Consider the following 18217-nt stretch of genomic DNA (forward strand, 5'->3'; position numbering starts at 1 on the left):
AGCTGGAATTTCCTTTTTTTTTTTATGCTAAGATACTACCCTGCCTAGAGAAATTCATTTATTTATTCAATGAGTACTGTCTATGTACTAGAAATATAGTGGTGACAAAAGATAGGATCCCTGCTGTCATGAAACTTATATTCTAAAGAGAGATAAACAAACAAAATGATTTCAGATAGTGATAAATCTTATGTAGAAGGTAAACAGTATAATGGAGGAATGAGAAATTGCACTGTAAATGAAGTGGTCAGTAAAACCTTTCTGAGATACTGTTCTAGTTGAGCCCTGAATAATGAAAAGAAGCCAGCCATGTGTTGATTGGGGGAAAGAACTACAGGTAGAGGCAACAGCTAGTGGAAAGGCTCTGTAAGGAACAAATGAGCTTTGGTGTGTTTGCAGAACAGAGAGTAAGAAGACCAGTTAGTGGAATGTAGTGAGAAAGTAGAAATGTGGTATGAGATGAGGGTTTTTTTTTTTTTTTTTTTTGAGACAGAGTCTCACTCTGTTGCCTGGGCTAGAGTGCCATGGCATCAGCCTAGCTTACAGCAACCTCAAACTCCTGGGCTCAAGCGATCCTCCTGCCTCTACCTCCTGAGTAGTAGCTGAGACTACAGGGATGCGCCACCATGCCCAGCTAATTTTTTTATGTGTGTGTGCATATATATATATATATATATATTTATTTATTTATTTTTTTTGAGACAGAGTCTCACTTTGTTGCCCAGGCTAGAGTGAGTGCCGTGGTGTTAGCCTAGCTCACAGCAACCTCAAACTCCTGGGCTTAAGCGATCCTACTGCCTCAGCCTCCCCAGTAGCTGGGACTACAGACATGCACCACCATGCCCGGCTAATTTTTTCTATACATATTTTTAGTTGGCCAGATAATTTATTTCTATTTTTTTAGTAGAGATGGGGTCTCACTCTTGCTCAGGCTGGTCTTGAACTCCTGAGCTCAAACGATCCGCCCACCTCGGCCTCCCAGAGAGCTAGGATTACAGGCGTGAGCCACCGCGCCCAGCCAGAGATGAAGGTTTGAGAGGTGGATAGGGGACAGGTGGAGAGCCTTGTAGACCATTGTACGATGTTTAAATTTTATTCTAAGTATTATGAGAAACCGTCGCTAGATTTTATGGAGAAGAGTGATGTTTTGATTTCCTTCTTTTCAACATTTCTCATTCCTGGAGTCTTCTTGAAATTCATATCAGATAGATTGATTCTTTTTCTTATTCCTTTATTTAATGCATACACGGATACCTTTATTTATTGTGCTTTGCAGATGTTGTTTTTACAAATTGAAGGTTTTTTTGCAACCCTGGGTCTGTCGGTACCATTTTTCCAATAGCATGTGCTTGCTTTCTGTCTCTGTGTCACATTTTGGTAATTCTTGCAGTATTTCGAAGTTTTTTGTTATTATGTCTATTATGGTGATCTATGATCAGTGATCCTTGATGTTACTATTGTAATAGTTTTGGGGTGCACAAACCGTTCCCACATAAGACAGCAAACTTAATTGATAAATGTTGTATGTATTCTGACTGCTTCACCAACCAACCTTTCCCCTGTCTCTCTCTTAGTCTCTGTTCTTAGCCTGTCCTTTTTCATAGTTGCAAGAAAGGTGATGTGCCTTTAGCATCATGACTGAGTTCCAGACAGGAAGGAAAAGGAAGGTTAAAGAGCCAAAGTGGGCAGGGCTACTGTATCTGTTTTTTTTCAGGAATTTTAGCTGGCAAACTTCCACATATTTTGTTACATGACCACCCTAGATGGGAAGGTGGCTAAGTAGAAGGGGATGGTAGGTGGAGGCTAAGTCTGCTATGACTACTATTATTATTATTACCTGTTGTTTTTTTTTTTAAGGATTCATCCAGAGATATTAGAGAGGCTCTTCACGAACTCTTATGCTGTACTAATGTTTCAACCAAAGAAGGGATTCATCTTGCATTGGTGGAACTGCTGAAAAATTTAACCAAGTACCCTACTGACAGGGACTCCATATGGAAGTAAGGAATTTTATGCCCATTTACTTACTGAGTCCTATAATGTGATAAATGTACAATGCTGACATTATTTGATGGATCATCATAGATTAAGGATATGGCCCTCAATTTTGCCTTTATTTTTGAAATCTGATACAACTTAACCAAACTCTCAGGAGTCTGATTCATAAACTGAATATCACATTTTAGATTATTTATTAATTTGTTCAACCTAGGAAATCTTGTGTACCTTTTGCCATGCTAAGCAAATTTTACATACCTGCTGTATGCTGACTGTGGACCAAGCCCCATGATAGATGTTAGAGGTACAGAGATGAGTCAATTTGGTTTCTCTCTTTCTCCTATGTAAAGTTAATCACTCCTTTGTCTATTTTGCATTTTTGTACGGGATCTGAACCATCATCATAGAGATTAGAGGTAGGGCTGTTACTTGACCTACAGATGGGAAATCACAATCATTTTTTCCCTTGGGTATCTCTAGCTTTACTATCATCAAGCTGTTAACACTATTCATGAGCCTCTATTTGAAGAACTACTTGCATGCATGTAATATAAAACGTGTGCTTCACATGTTTAAATGAGCTTATGTGATGAGACCACCCCAACTGTGTACAGTTTATTGATTTTCAAAAAAATTTGTCACTAAAAGAAAAGCTGTGGGTTAAATCAGGTACTTGGAAAATATATTAAAAACTGAAAATACCAGGGAATCTTGCTCTAGGTAACATTTTTGATATCTGGTTTTTTTATTTTGCTATTTCTTTATGTTTCTACAGTCCAGTTCAGCTCCATTCCATGTACATTTATTGACTGTCTTCAAGGAGCTCTCAGTTATTGGGGGTGTGGTGATTGTAGTGGGATAAACACCTGTATCAGTAACTGTAGTTCTTTGGAGACACAAAGGGAATGATTACTTTTGCTTGATGAAAGGAGTTGTTATGGAATGCTTCACAGAACATTCTTCTAGCATTAAAATAAGATTTGTAGTTATTTGGTTCACCCAGAATATTTATGTAAGGCCTCTTTATTTGGTAAGTGTGGAAAAAAACTCTTTAACCACTTAGTGCTCCAAAAGATTTTGAAGTTACCTGTTCTAATTATCACTTAATTTTTTTTCACCTTTTCCAACGAATGGTGGCCTTATTTAGAAGTGCCAAAAAAAGGCTGAGTATGGTGGCTCTTGCCTGTAGTCCCTACATTTTGGGAGGCCGAGGCGAGATCGCTTGAGGCCAGAAGTTCAATAATAGCCTGAACAACATAGCAAGACCCTGTCTCTATAAAAAATAAAAAATAAATTAACCAGGTGCTGTGGTATGTGCCTGTAGTCCCAGCTACTCAGGAGTCTGAGGCAGGAGGATCGCTGCATCCCAGGAGTTCGAGGCTGAGTGAGCTATGATTGCACCACTGTACTCTAGCCTGGGTGACAGAGCAAGACTCCATCTCTTAAAAGAAAAGAAATAACAACCAAAAAAAGTATGATAAAAGAGCAAAGGTATAGTCACAGTAGCATATTTTTAAGATATTGATAAAGATAGATACATAAATGAAGGTTCTGAAGGAGGTAGTTTTCTGTGTTTATGTATCTTTAGTTCATTTTGTAATGATTACTTGAGCACTTGTTAAAACACAATCACTGTGTTAGGTGCTGTGGAGATTTAAAAATGGATTTGGCTGAGACCTAGCCTTCAAATATCAGGAAGAGAGAGACGTAGGAAATACACAGATAGGGAGGTAGATGAGATAGTAAAAATTTAACTATGTTAATAAGCCAGAATTGAAGTCTAGCTTTAGAGAGGCCCATAAATGTGGGTGTCTCCAAGGGGACTCCATAGCACTTGTGTTCCCCATCAGAGTTCTCAATAGAATGAGAGCTAAAAATAAAGGAATGGAACCTGGAGGCCAAAATGCATCCTTTACAATAGCAATCCCCAATTTTTTTGGCACCAGGGACCGTTTTCATGGAAGACAGTTTTTCCATGGATCGGGGTTGGGGGGGGGATGGTTTTAGGATGATTCAAGCACATTACATTTATTGTGCACTCTATTATTATTATTATTGTTATATTGCAATATATAATGAAATAATTATACAACCCACCATAGGTTGGGGACCCCTGCTTTACAATGTGCCCTGAGGCACATTGAGTAAAAAGGCTGAGAGAGGCCACAAAATTAATGAATTCAGTTCTTTCCACACACAAGGAAAAGCAGACTGGGAAGAGCATACTTCTCTAAGAAGGTCAAGTGCTTTAGATGAGATGCCTTTCATACCCCATGTATTCATGACTTTGTTTATGGTGTTTGTTTTCTCTCTCTTTTGCCAATCTGCCTATTCTCCAGTCCCTGGTGAAGTCCCATATCCTTTGTGATACTTCTTTTCAATTTAATGCAGCTTCTAAACCAGAACTTGACAAATAAAAAATAATAAAAATATATAATTAACCTCTCACTTATGTAATTCCTTATTGATTATAAAGGGCCTTCATGTAGTCATGTTAGCTAACATTTATTGAGTTCTTAATATGGAGCAGATACCTTACTAAGTCCATTACCTTAGTTATCTCATTTAATCCTTATAGCACCTCTATGAAGTAATGATTTTTAATACCATTTTGTAGATGAAGAAACTTACCTGCCTACGGCTGCACAATTTCAGACTATGTCTCTGATTTCAGGACTTTACCCAGCATATTAGTTAGAATCTTTTTGCCTATAAATAAAAGACAGTCTGATTAAAAATATGTTTTTTATTTTTACTTTTTATTTTTTCTGAGACAGAGTCTCATTCTGTCACCTGGGCTAGAGTGCAGTGGTGTCATCATAGCTCACTGCAACCTCAAACTCCTGGGCTCAAGCGATCCTCCAGCCTCAGCCTCCTGAGTAGCTGGGACTATGGGCACACACCACCATGCCCGGCTAATTTTTCTATTTTTTTGTAGAGATGGGGTCTCGCTTTTGCTCAGGCTGGTCTCAAACTCCTGGCCTCAAGCACCTTGGGTTTCCAGAATGCTAGGATTATAGGTGCCCAGCCTGATTAAAAATATCTTAAACAATAGGTTTAATTTTTTTACATAATAAGAAATCAGAAGGTTGATTTCAGCATTGGTCATTCAGCAAGTTAACAGGTTAGGGCTGTGGTTGATTTCTCTGAAGTTCTCTTAGCTTTCTCCTCATAGTTGCAAGATGGCTGCCTCATAAGACAGTTTCTAAAGACACAAAGAGAGGGCATTCCCTTTCGTGCATTTCTTTTCTTATTTGGTTAAAAAAACATTCTTGAGAAGCTCCCCAGCAGACTTCTCCTCTTGCTGCATTGACTAGAACTGGGTTACTTGTCTACCAGCAAACCATAACTAGAAAAGGGAATGGGATTGCCAGGATGGGTTTAGACCTGCCCAGTTACCAGCCCATGGCCTGTTAGGAAAACAGGGCCACACATCACCACCTGAGCTCCACCTCCCCCCCAACCCCCATCCGTGGGAAACTGTCTTCCGTGAAACCTGTCCCTGGTGTCATAAAGGTTGGGGACCACTGGTTTAGACCACTAGCCGTTCAGCCTTTGGGCTGGGTCTGCCTTCTCTGAGCACTTTGCTGCCTGCCTGATACCTGAGCCAAACCAGGGCTGTCTTGGTAAGAAAAATGGGGGAAATCTCTGTTGGTTAAATAACCAGTTCTTTTATGTTTATAATAACCAATTTTTTAGATGAATTAACTAAATTCACTTCAGATGATGTATCTGAAGTCATAGAGTTAGCAAATATGTGTGGTTGAGAATTTCCAATTCCGAATCAGCTTTTCTGATTCCAGTTCCTAGTACTTTTTAAAGGACTTACTAATGTACTGAAGTGGGTTCTTCTTTGTTTGTTTCAGGTGCTTGAAGTTTCTGGGAAGTCGGCATCCAACCCTGGTGCTTCCCTTGGTGCCAGAGCTTCTGAGTACCCACCCATTTTTTGACACAGCTGAACCCGACATGGATGATCCAGCTTGTATCCTCTATTGTTTGTATAGGCCCTGTTGTGTTGGCAGGGAACTTTGGCATCTCCTTCTGCGTGTAGCTAGGGTGGTCTGAGTTTTATTTTTTTCATATCCATTAAGTAAAAGAGTATGTCTTGAGGGAGTCTGATGGTTATTATTTTCAGCTTTCATTCTTGTTTTTATAAGAATTTAATACTAATAATTATTTTTGACATTTATTTAACACTTACTATATTGTACATACTGTTTACAGTTGTCCCTCAGTATCTGTGGGGGATTGGTTCCCAGACTTCCTTGGCTACTGAAATCCATGGATGCTCAAGTCCCTGATACAAAATGGTGTATTAATTGCATATAACTATGCACATCTTCCCATATACTTTATTCATTTATTTATATTTTTTAGAAATAGAGTCTTGCTTTGTTGCCCAGGCTCTTATGCAGTGGCGCAATTATAGCTCACTGCAGCCTTTAACTCCTGAGCTGAAGCGATCCTCCTGCCTCAGCCTCCCAAGTAGCTGGGACTACAGGTGTATGCCACCATGCCCAGCTAATGTTTTTTCATTTCTTTAGAGACGGGATCTTGCTATGTTGCTCAGGGTGGTCTCCAACTCTTGGCCTCAAGTGATCCTCCCACCTCAGCCTTCTTGAGTTGCTGGGATTACAGGCCCGAGCTACCTACCAACGCCTGGCTCCTCTCCCATATACTTTAAATCATCTCTAGATTATGTATAATACCTAATACATTATAAATGTTATGTAAATGGTTCTTATACGATATTGTTTAGGAAATAATGACAAGAAAAGAAAAACTCTGTTATGTTCAGTACAGATGTAACCATCCCTCCCCTGCCTTTTTTTTTTTGAATATTTTTCATCAACAGTTGGTTAAATCTATGGAAGCAGAACCCATGAATATGGGAAGCCAACTGTAAAGGCATTATACAGTTTATCACAGATCTTCTAAACAACTCTGGAAAGAGGTATTATTTCTGCTTTACAGAAGATCAAACTGAGTCTCAGAGTTTAAGTAACTCTCCAAGCAGCAGATCTGGGATTCAGAGCCAGACATCTGTGGTTTTAAAGCCTGGGTTCTCTCCCTTATGTCTTACATAGTGTTTAATTTGATCTGTAGCCTGAAGGAGGTAATGGGCTGAGCTAGGCTGCCTGAGTCTCTGCCTCTGATACAAGTTTAGTAGGTTTGTGATAGCCTGTGCAGCATGCCATGCAATTGAATTGTTTTACAGTAATGGGACTACATTTACATCAGGGTATCCACACTCTCCCAGTGTTCATTTGCTCCGTGGGCAGATCCTCGGTGAGGTTGAGGGGTATTTATTGAAACAGGGATCAGCCAATTGGTTGTTGTAGTAGGTGATCATTATATTCTCCCTTAATTCTTCTTTTTAAAAAAAAATGAATTTATTTTATTTTTTTAATTGGCACATAATAATTATACATGTTTTGGGGGTACATAGTGATGTTTTGATACATATGTATGTATCAAATGTTTTGTTATGTATAGTGTGCAGATCAGGATAATTAGTATCTTCATCATCTCAAACATTTATCATTTCTTTGTGTTGGGAACATTCAGTATCCTTTTTCTAGCTATTTGAAACTGTATATTTAATATTATTATTGACTATAGTCATCCTACAGTGCTGTAGAACACCAAATCTTATTCTTCCTATCTAGCTGTAATTTTGTACCCTTTAACAAATCTCTCCCTATCCCTTCCCTACCATCTTTTAATTCTGTTTTTTTACTTTCACAGTGCTTTCAGAATTTTTTTTTAAAGATCTGTGTAATTGATGTACTAAGAAATGCCTGACTTCATGTTTACCTCTATGAAAGACACATCCCAGATCTTACCTCTAATGGTGTAGTATAACTATTTGAAATTCAACTTACCAGAGATGTGTTTGTACGCTAGGTCTTATTAATAATCTCAGAAGGCATATTGAAATTTTCTGAAATCTGAAGGTCCTTTCACATGAAAAAAAAACATTTTTGGAAGCCAATTTTGTTAAGGTATTTTTCTGGGTAGTTGGAGGATTGTATTTATTAATTATATTTGACTGTGAGTAACAGAGATTGTACCCAAATGTAACGTAAACAAATTAAGATTTTTATTTTTCTCTGATATAAGAGAGGTCTAGAGGTAAGCAAGCCAGTGCTGGTATAGCAGCTCCACATCATTCTTGGTGATCGAAGCTCCTCCTGTTTTTCTGTTCTTGCCATTTTTGGTTGTCCAGGGTTGTTGCTAGAGCTCTAATCATCAGGTCTAGGTTCTGGGCAGGAAATTAGAAGATATCTGGAATAAAATCAATATTGTATTAGTAACAAATAGAATATTTAGAGAAAGGATGGGATAAATACCGGGTAGCCAGGTGTTAGGCTCTGCCATAGGGAAATGTGTGGAAGATTGTTAGAAGGCATATTTATCTTTTAATTTTTGATATTCTGTTATAAAATTAATATACATAGAAAATCTAAAGAGTAGAAAAAAGAAACTTTATATTTATAAACACCTAAAGTCTTGCTAGCCAAAGTAATCTGTTAATATTTTGGTGGATTTCTTTCTCATTTTTAAAAAACCTTGAGGTTGGAATTTTGCTACTGTTATTTTTTTAACATAGTTTATTTCATTAACAAATATTTGATAATAGCTGCTATCATATCCTCTATATGTTTTAGACCCTGTTCTTTTCACTTTATAATGAAAAATGCTTATGATACAATATTAAATTCTTTTCATACAATTTATTTATTTACTTACTTATTTATTTTTTTGAGACAGAATCTCACTCTGTTGCCCGGGCTAGAGTGCCTTGGCGTCATCCTCACTCACAGCAACCTCAAACTCCTGGGCTCAATCAATCCTACTGCCTCAGCCTCCTGAGTAGCTAGGACTACAGGCATGTGCCACCATGCTCGGCTAATTTTTATACACACACACACACACACACACACACACACACACATATATGTTATATATATATATATATATATATATATATATATGGTTTTTTTTTTGTTTTTTTTGTTTTTTTTTTTGAGACAGAGTCTCGCTCTGTTGCCCGGGCTAGAGTGAGTGCCGTGGCGTCAGCCTAGCTCACAGCAACCTCAAACTCCTGGGCTTAAGCGATCCTTCTGCCTCAGCCTCCCGAGTAGCTGGGACTACAGGCATGCGCCACCATGCCCGGCTAATTTTTTTCTGTATATATTTTTAGTTGGCCAGATAATTTCTTTCTATTTTTAGTAGAAACGGGGTCTCGCTCTTGCTTAGGCTGGTTTCGAACTCCTGACCTCGAGCGATCCACCCGCCTTGGCCTCCCAGAGTGCTAGGATTACAGGCGTGAGCCACCACGCCTGGCCTAATTTTTCTATATATTTTTAGCTGTCCATATAATTTCTTTCTATTTTTAGTAGAGACGGGGTCTCGCTCTTGCTCAGGCTGGTCTTGAACTCCTGAGCTCAAACAATTCTCCTGCCTCGGCCTCCCAGAGTGCTAGGTATTTATTTATTTTAAAATATGGAGTACTTCACAAATTTGCATATCATTGTGCAGCAATATTAAATTCTTTATAAATATTTTTAATGATTGTGTGATGCATTCTATCAAGTAGGTGAAACATAGTTGTTAAATCATTTTCTTCTTTTTGGACATTTAGGTTATTTCTGATTACAGTAGTCTCCCTTTAGCTGCAATTTCGCTTTCCACAGTTTCAGTTACTTGAGGTCAAATGTGGCCTGAAAATACTAAATGGAATATTCTAGAAATAATTCATAAGTTTGCATGCTATTCTGAGAAGTGTGATAAAATCACGCATCATCCCTCTCCATCCCACTCAGATGTGAATCATCCCCTTGTCCAGCGCATTCACACTGTACATACTCCCTGCCCGTTAGTCACTTAGTAACCATCTGGGTTATCAGATTGATTGTTGAGGTATCACAGTGCCTGTGTTCAAGGAACCCTTATTTTAGTTTATAAATGGCCTCAGAGCTCAAGAGTGATGGTGATACTGGCAGTTTGGATCTACAAATAGAAGCTGTAAATGCTTCCTTTGAGTGAAAAGGTGAAAGTTCTTAAGAAAGATTAAAAAAAATCATATGCTGAGATTGCTAGGATATATAGTAAGAACAAATCTATCTGTAAAATTGTGAAGAAGGAACAAGAAACTTGTGCTAGTTTTTGCTGTTGCACCTCAAGCTGCAAAACTTAAAGCCACAGTGCCTATAAGTGCCTTTAGTTAAGGTGGAAAAGGCATTAAATATGTGGATGGAAGACCTGAACAGAAACGTGTTCTGATTGATGGCATTCGGGTTTGGAATTATCTGTGGTTTCAGGAGTCCACTTGAGGCCTTGGAACATATCCCCTGAGGATAAGGAGGAACTACTGTTTTTGCTTTTATAAATGATTCTGTGATATTAAATTATTTACTTAGAATAGATTTTGAGATGTGGAATTACTCAATAGTCACAGGACTCTTACTGCCTGGTACCAAATTATTATCCAAAGGGATTGTGCCAGTATGTACTTTAATAGGCATTGTACCAAGAGGTTCTATTTGTTGGTATTCGCAGCAACATCCGGCATTATTTTTAAAAACCTTTGGTAATTGGGATGTGGGTGGAGTAGGGGAATGTATCTGTTGTTTGAATTTGCATTTCTTTGATTATTAGAAAACCATTGCTTTTCTCTGGGTTCTTAAGAAAAAAAAAGAAAATCATAGTCCCTTGTTGGGAATTTTGAGGGTGGGAAGAGAGGGCACCAGATTCTGGCCAAGCTCAACCTTTTATACTTCCAAGTTTACTTAACCCACTGACCTATCAGATATTGCAGTTTTGGTTCTTATTTTCAATGCTGCTAAAACCTGTCCAACAATGCCAGCATTGTTCTCAGATCACACCTTCAGACACTATGCCTACCTCAGAGACAGTCTTTCTCATCTTGTTCCTGCCTTGAGGGTATGTTGAAAACATCTCTTGTCCTTGCTTTTGGGTTTTTTTTGTTTGTTTTGTTTTTTGACAGAGTCTTATTCTGTTGCCCCTGGCTAGAGTGCAGTGGCATCATTATAGCTCACTGGCAACCTCAAACTCCTGGGCTCTAGCAGTCCTGCCTTGGCCTCCAAGTAGGTGGGACTACAGGCTTGTGCCAGCATGCCCGGCTAATTTTTCTATTTTTTTTTTTTTTTTTTTAGAGGTGGGATCTCTCTCTTGCTCAGGCTGGTCTCAAACTCCAGAGCTCAAACAGTCCTCCTGCCTTGGCCTCCCAAAGTGCTGGGAGCACAGTTGTGAGCTATTACTCCTCACCTGTTTTTTTGATTTTTGGTAATTTTGGGTTATTAAATAGCAGAAAGTAGACTATATATATATATTCTTTGAAAACTCAGTCATTCATTCTCTTTCTCTCTTAGGCTCTCTCCCTTTGTTTTATACTTTTAGAAGGTTCATTTTAGTATCCCTGGGTTATTATTGATTATGTAGTATATGGCAAGAAAAAGGAATCTGGAATAATAGATAATATTTTAGACCAGAGAATCAATTGTTATATGTTAACAATTATGTAAAACCATGATTCTCAATGTGTTTATTTTTTAATAAACTGTTTATTATTTTTAAAACCTAGAGATACATAGAAAGAAGAAATTTTTTAAATGAAGCATAGTAATAATAACAAACACTTAGTGAATGCCTTGTGCCCAGCACTCTTCTAAGCTCTCTATTTGTATTATTAACTCATCCCTAATTGAGTAACTCCAAATGACTTTATTTAGAATAATATATATGGTTAGAAAATTTAAACTTTAGAGAAGATAAAAAGTGAAAAATGAAGTCCTCTTTGCTATCCCTTCTCCATCCCTTTCTTAAAAGATATCTACTTTTAGCAGTAAGAAAAGGATTATAATTATCCTCATATAAAACATTTTTATAATATGCTACATAAACTTAGTTGGAAATAAATCATCACTCTTCCATCACGTGAAAGATAAAGTTTAAAAATAAATGTAACATAGCTTGAGTTTTAGTACCATTCCTGTGGTTAGCCCGTTTATTTCGGTTGGCAACAGAAAATAATACTATACTATTCTCTTTTATTTTTCTCCTGGCATTGGGGCTGTATTGAGATAGACCATGGCTGCATTTCCTCTTTCTTTCTCTCTCTCCCTCTATACCTGGGAAAGGGGAGAAAGGTTATTTACAGACCCTCTCCTAAGCTTTTTTCCTGTTCTGTTTGACTCACGTTTTTCTGGGTTTTTTTGCGTGTGTGTTACCAAAAGCTGAGCCACAGAACTTGATGGTACTATAATCCCACTGTGTTTGCTTAGTTACCAGGTAGAAAACTGGTGTCATCAGCCGTTTCTCCCAACATCACGCCTCATGAGGATCCTTCCCAGCAGTTCCTACAGCAGAGCCTTGAGAGAGTGTATAGTCTTCAGCACCTGGACCCTCAGGGAGCCCAGGAGCTGCTAGAATTCACCATTAGGTAAGGCGATCATCCATTTCCTCTGACAGAGTTACCTTTGTTGTTTTGCTCAGCTTGACTGGTGAATTCTGGTGTTGGTTATTAGGTTTGATTTTCTGACTCTGCTGGCCTACACTGACACGTGGTTTTATGTTCTGTTTATATTTGGATTAGATTGTGGTTTGAGCATATTCTTTAAAAAAGCTCTTTGCATTCATGACTCGATTGATGATTAGTACACAATAGAATTAGTTACAAAGAAGCTATTTTTAGTTTTTCTTTCTTGTATATTAGTTAGGATGGGTTACAGAAATGCAGGGGAACAGCAGCTTAAACAGGAGGAAAGTTTAATTGTCTTTCATAGGCAGGATGGGGCTGAGATGACTATCAGGGGTGTAGGCTCATTCTTTCTTGAGTCTCCATCTGCATCAAGTGGCTTCATATCCTCACATAAAACAATTCAAAATCTAACTATCCCCTCTGTATTCCAGCCTGTGAGAAAAGAGAAAGGGCAAGAGAAAGGCATCATTTCTACCATGCACCCTTTTAAGACACTTCCCAAAAGTTGTACACTCTAATTTTACTTGGATCCCGTTGACTAGAGCTTAAATCACATGGCCATATCTGTTATACTATCTAAGTTTGTGTAGGGACACTCTGATGTTTGCACATCAAAATCGCCTTATGACACGTCTCAAAATGTACCCCCATTGGTCTTAGTCAAGTTTATTGCTCAGCATTCATTTGTAGAAAACAAAATATGTTTTTAACCAAGCAGAAAGAAATTTACTACAGGATGTTATATGGCTCATAGAACTGTTGGGAAGGCTAAAGAAACAGGTAAGGTTGAATATCCAGGAATGAATTCCAGACCCACACAATGAATGGGCCACCAAGGGGGCTGCTGTTCCCGCTGCAATCAGGAAACTGCTTGTTGAGTCAGGATAACACCGATAGAGCTACTGGCTCCAGAACCATGTCATGAACTGTGCCTCTTTCCCCACTTCATTCCCTATGTACAACTCAAGAGAATGTGTTTGACTGGCAGATCCTGACTGACTTCTGAAACCTAGCTCAAGGAAATCTGAGAAATGCAGTTTCTAACTGCTGCCATGCAGTCTGGGAAGGTACATTAGATGAAGTTTGGAATACCATGTGTGAGTGAGCCAAATGCACAGAGAATGTCATAAGTGCCAAACTTCTCTGAGTTCCATTTTACCTATCTGGAGAACTTGGTGACTAGCTGGGTACAGGGCTAGGAATGAGAAACTGGGAGAGAGTTAAATGGGTGTTGTGGTAATCTAGTACCCCTATAAAAAAGTTGAGGGTGTCATGGGCTCCCCTGGGGGCGGCCAAAGGCCAGGGCTGGACGGGCTATGGGGAGAATGCTGGGCGCATGGTTGCAGTCACAGAGACGGGGAGCATGAAGCATGTGGCCAGCAGGGGCCTCCTGTACCTCCACCTGGGGCACATAGTGTGCTGTACCCCAGTGAAGCCTCCAGAAGCCACGTGGAGGCTCATAGCAGCTCTTGCCCTGGGGTTCTCCTCAGCTACTCCAGTGGTAGGGGCCTGCAGAAGGACTCTGCACCCCAAGCAGGGAAGATTCACAAGGTCCCTGGCGAGCACAGGCCTTCGCAATTCTGCTGTGGACTGGGTGTTTCAAATCAATGGAGGCGATCATGCCAGAAATGAGAGATGCTTCAAGAAACAAAGGTTGAGTAAAAGCTTGTTACATAATGATTGGACTCACACGTACTGCCTATTTTGCAGTGAAAGCATCAGCCAAAAGGGATGCCGAATGACATGAATATTAACAAGTTGGTGGCCGGGCGCGGTGGCTCACGCCTGTAATCCTAACACTCTGGGAGGCCGAGGCGGGTGGATTGCTCGAGGTCAGGAGTTCGAGACCAGCCTGAGCAAGAGTGAGACCCCGTCTCTACCAAAAATAGAAAGAAATGATTTGGACAGCTAAAAATCTATATAGAAAAAATTAGCCGGGCATGGTGGCGCATGCCTGTAGTCCCAGCTACTGGGGAGGCTGAGGCAGTAGGATCGCTTAAGCCCAGGAGTTTGAGGTTGCTGTGAGCTAGGCTGATGCCATGGCACTCACTCTAGCCCAGGCGACAAAGTGAGACTCTGTCTCAAAAAAATAAAAAATAAAAAATAAACAAAAAACAAGTTGGAACATGGCAAAGAAAACTATGTGGTATGAAGAAGCTGCATTGGCTGCACAGGCTAAGGCTAAATGATATTCTAAGTGGCAGAGTGCTCACTTGAATACTGTGTCTGTGATCACCCACAATAAAAGACAGGGGAAAGAGAATATTTTTTAAAAGTTGAAATGATTTTAGCATGACTGTTTTTGTGCTGCTATACACTGAGTCACACACTTGATGTTTATTGAGTGCTAGCAGTGTACCAGGAACAATGCTTTAACCTAGGGGTTTAAACTACAGCCTGTGGACCAAATCTGGCCTGTTGGCCTGCTTTTGTAAATAAAATTTAATTGAAACACAACCATACTCATTCGTGTAGGTATTGTCTATGGTTGCTTTTATGCTGCAATAGCAGAGTCAAGTAGTTGCCAGAGAGCTGATGTGGGATGTAAAACCTAAAATGTTTACTATCTGAACTTTTATAGAAAAAGTTTGCTGATCCTGCTTGTAAGCTCTGGGCAGTCCACAACTCTGTAAGCCAAGGTTCCAGTCCTCTCTATACATACTCTTGTGAAGTGATGTCTCAATCACATTTCTTACTCTTCTCTCTCACCAAAGTGCTTACCTTGGGAGGCCACTAAATGAGGTTGTTGACCCAGAGCCCAGTAGAATAAGCTCCACTTCCAGACTCATCCCCGTCTAAATAAACATTTGGGTTTTGTCCTTGGCAACTGTATTGTGTTAGCACTATAGCAAGTGCAAAATGCACAAAAGCAAGCCAATTTGGTCATTAGCTGCAGTGCTGGCTGTTAGAAGGTACTCAGTAGACACCTGGTTGGTTTGAGTTGCCTTCATGATCTGGGTTTCAGAGGTGATAGTGCTGCTGGACTTTGGCCTGGCCAGATCACTGTTTTAGTGCTGTGGTCGTAGGCTCCATGTTTCTAGCTTAAGTGCATTCTTAGGAGGATAGACAGGATGGTGAAAGATGGACAGGAAAGCAGATGGAGCAATAGCTACTGAGGGCACATTATGCTTTTGAAACGTTTTTGCAAACATGTAGCAATTTGCTAGGAAGTGGCAGAACCAGAATTTGAATCTAGCTTTGCCTGACTCTAAAATTGATGCTCTGTGATATGTAGCAGTGAAGATTTCTATATCAAGTGAGATTAGATCAGATGATCCTTGGTTTTCTTTACAACTTACAGTTTCCATAGTTATTGTAAAGTGAATTAAATGTTAATCGGGGTTTCACACAAAAGGTTCTCTGATTAGGACTGAGGCCACATATTTGTTGGTATTTGTGTAAAACAAACAAACTTCACTGTCAAACACATTGCACTTTATTGTACTCCTAGAAGCCATTTAACCAAACCAAGATCTTACCTATGGAAAGTCTGCTGTCGTTCATTCAGAGTGCTGGGGAGATATTTGTTTGTTTCTGGGACTTGACATAACTACTTCGCCTTACCACTCAGGAAATATTTTTTGAAAACTATAGTTATGATGGCCTAACCAGGAATGAAGACTTTTAAGATTTGTGTAGATGGCATTTTCTTCTGGCCACACTTCACATCTAGATGTGTAGATTTGATGTTTTGTAAAGCTCTGTCCTCCTTGATTATAAGAAGAGCTGTTGGCCAGGTGCGGTGGCTCACCCCTGTAATCCTAGCATTCTGGGAGGCCGAGGTGGGAGGATTGCTTGAACTCAGGAGTTCGAGACCAGCCTGAGCAAGAGCGAGACCCCGTCCCTACTAAAAATAGAAAGAAATTATCTAGACAGCTGAAAACATATATGGAAAAAAAATTAGCCAGTCATGGTGGCACATGCCTGTAGTCCCAGCTACTCGGAAGGCTGAGGGAGGATTGCTTGAGCCCAGGAGTTTGAGGTTGCTATGAGCTAGGCTAACTCCATGGCACTCTAGCCCGGGTAACAGAGTGAGACTCTGTCTCAAAAAAAAAAAAAAAAAAGAAGAAGAGCTGTTATCTATCAAATGCCTACTGTGTACCCACTCTTCTAAGTGCTTTACATACATTATTTAATTGAATTTAAAAACAATTCCATGAGAATTACCCTGTTTTTACAATGAATGAGATAACATACCTGATCAGTGATCTGGGATTCATTCATTTACTATCTGTTTTTTGAGTATCCATCATATGCCAGTATACTAGACAGAAGGGACTCAGTAGTAAACAAGATACAGTCTCTGCTGTATCTTAAAGCCTGGTGGGAGAGATGGCTAGGCAAATAGGAAATGTAGAGTTGTGCCTTCCTTGCTACAATAAAGTGCAGGGTTCTCTAGGAAAATGGAGGGGCCCCTAAACCTTCCTTAAATGGTCTAATCCTGGAGTGGGGAACCTGGAGCCTTAAAGCCACATGTGGCTTTCTAGGTCCTCAAGTGCGGCCTCTTGACTGAATCCAAATTTTACATAACAAATCCTTTTATTAATACATTTTTGTTTTTCTTTTATATTTTTATTTTTTTTAATGAACATATTTAAAATACCAAAGAATAAAATACATTTCAACAAAATAATCCTCCCAGATTGACTGGCACAATTAGAACAATAGTAAGCCATAAGGGCTAAATTGACAGCTGCTATGCTCATGACTTAGTTCTAACTTCTCTGCCTGATTGGCACCGCTACTGCACCAGGCTGGTTGGTGAGAGTTTATGGGAGTTGAGTATGCCAGTCTGTTATCAGCGTTTGACAGCAGTGCAGTGAGTGTGTTTCTGTTGGAAGTGGAATTTGTGAATAGTTGCATAGCTCGACAGTATTTTTTAATTGTGTCTGCTTAACAGCCCATCATGTCAAGGAAGACCAAGACAACACTGAAGGAGAAAACAGATTTTTTAATGAGGATTGGGAATTGCAATATTACATCTTGTTTCTGCTAAAGATAAGATGATTTGCTTGCTTTGTGATACTGCAATATCAACATTAAAGAAATTCAATGCTCATCAGCATTATAACTCTAATAAGGACTACAAATATTTTAAATTAGAGAGAGAGGTGTGAAAGGTTGAATTGCAGAAATTAAAAGGTGAAAAGCAGAAGCAAAGACAATTCTTTCAAGCAGCAATAAGACCTGGACATAATGCCACTGAAGCAACTTATAAAGTAGTTTATGTACACAGGAAGAAAGGGAAGCCATTCAGTGATGTAGAAATTGTGAATGAATGCATTGTTGAAGTTGTAGGAAGCTTAGATTGTGATAATGTTTCAAAGTACAAACAACTGCCTCTTTCAAGGAAAACCATAACTGATTGGCAGCATGAATTAGCCTTCAACCTAACAGGACAACTTCATGCAATACTTCAAAAGAAAAATGTATATTATTCCATTGCTTTGGATGAATCAACTGATAATATTGACCCGGTGCAGGTTTTATACTTCATTCGGGTCATAACAGAAGATTTTCTTTGCTACAAAGAGTTACTCGCTTTGGGTACTCTTTCAAACAGAACATGAGGCATAGATATCTTCAACAACTTTCATGATAAATGTCATGAAGTTGGACTTAATTTGGTAAATTTAGTGAATGTATGTACAGATGATGCACCTTCCATGACAGGAAAACATAAAGGGTTTATTGCACAGATAAAGTATTAAG

At 39.2% G+C, this 18217-nt stretch overlaps 1 protein-coding gene across 2 annotated transcripts in view; it reads left to right on the top strand.

The window, feature by feature from the left end:
- The window catches only part of INTS4 (integrator complex subunit 4), a 97986-nt gene that overhangs the window by 50740 nt on the left and 29029 nt on the right, over window positions 1-18217 (top strand). For both annotated transcript variants that reach the window (XM_045557278.1, XM_045557277.1), the window contains exons 12-15: window positions 1858-2000; window positions 5865-5980; window positions 10814-10947; window positions 12309-12466. In XM_045557278.1, coding sequence (XP_045413234.1) covers window positions 1858-2000; window positions 5865-5980; window positions 10814-10947; window positions 12309-12466 — 551 coding nt within the window. The remainder of the gene's footprint in view (window positions 1-1857; window positions 2001-5864; window positions 5981-10813; window positions 10948-12308; window positions 12467-18217) is intronic.

This window comes from Lemur catta, chromosome 7, assembly GCF_020740605.2.
Source record: "Lemur catta isolate mLemCat1 chromosome 7, mLemCat1.pri, whole genome shotgun sequence".
In the NCBI taxonomy this organism is placed as follows: Eukaryota; Metazoa; Chordata; class Mammalia; order Primates; family Lemuridae; genus Lemur; species Lemur catta.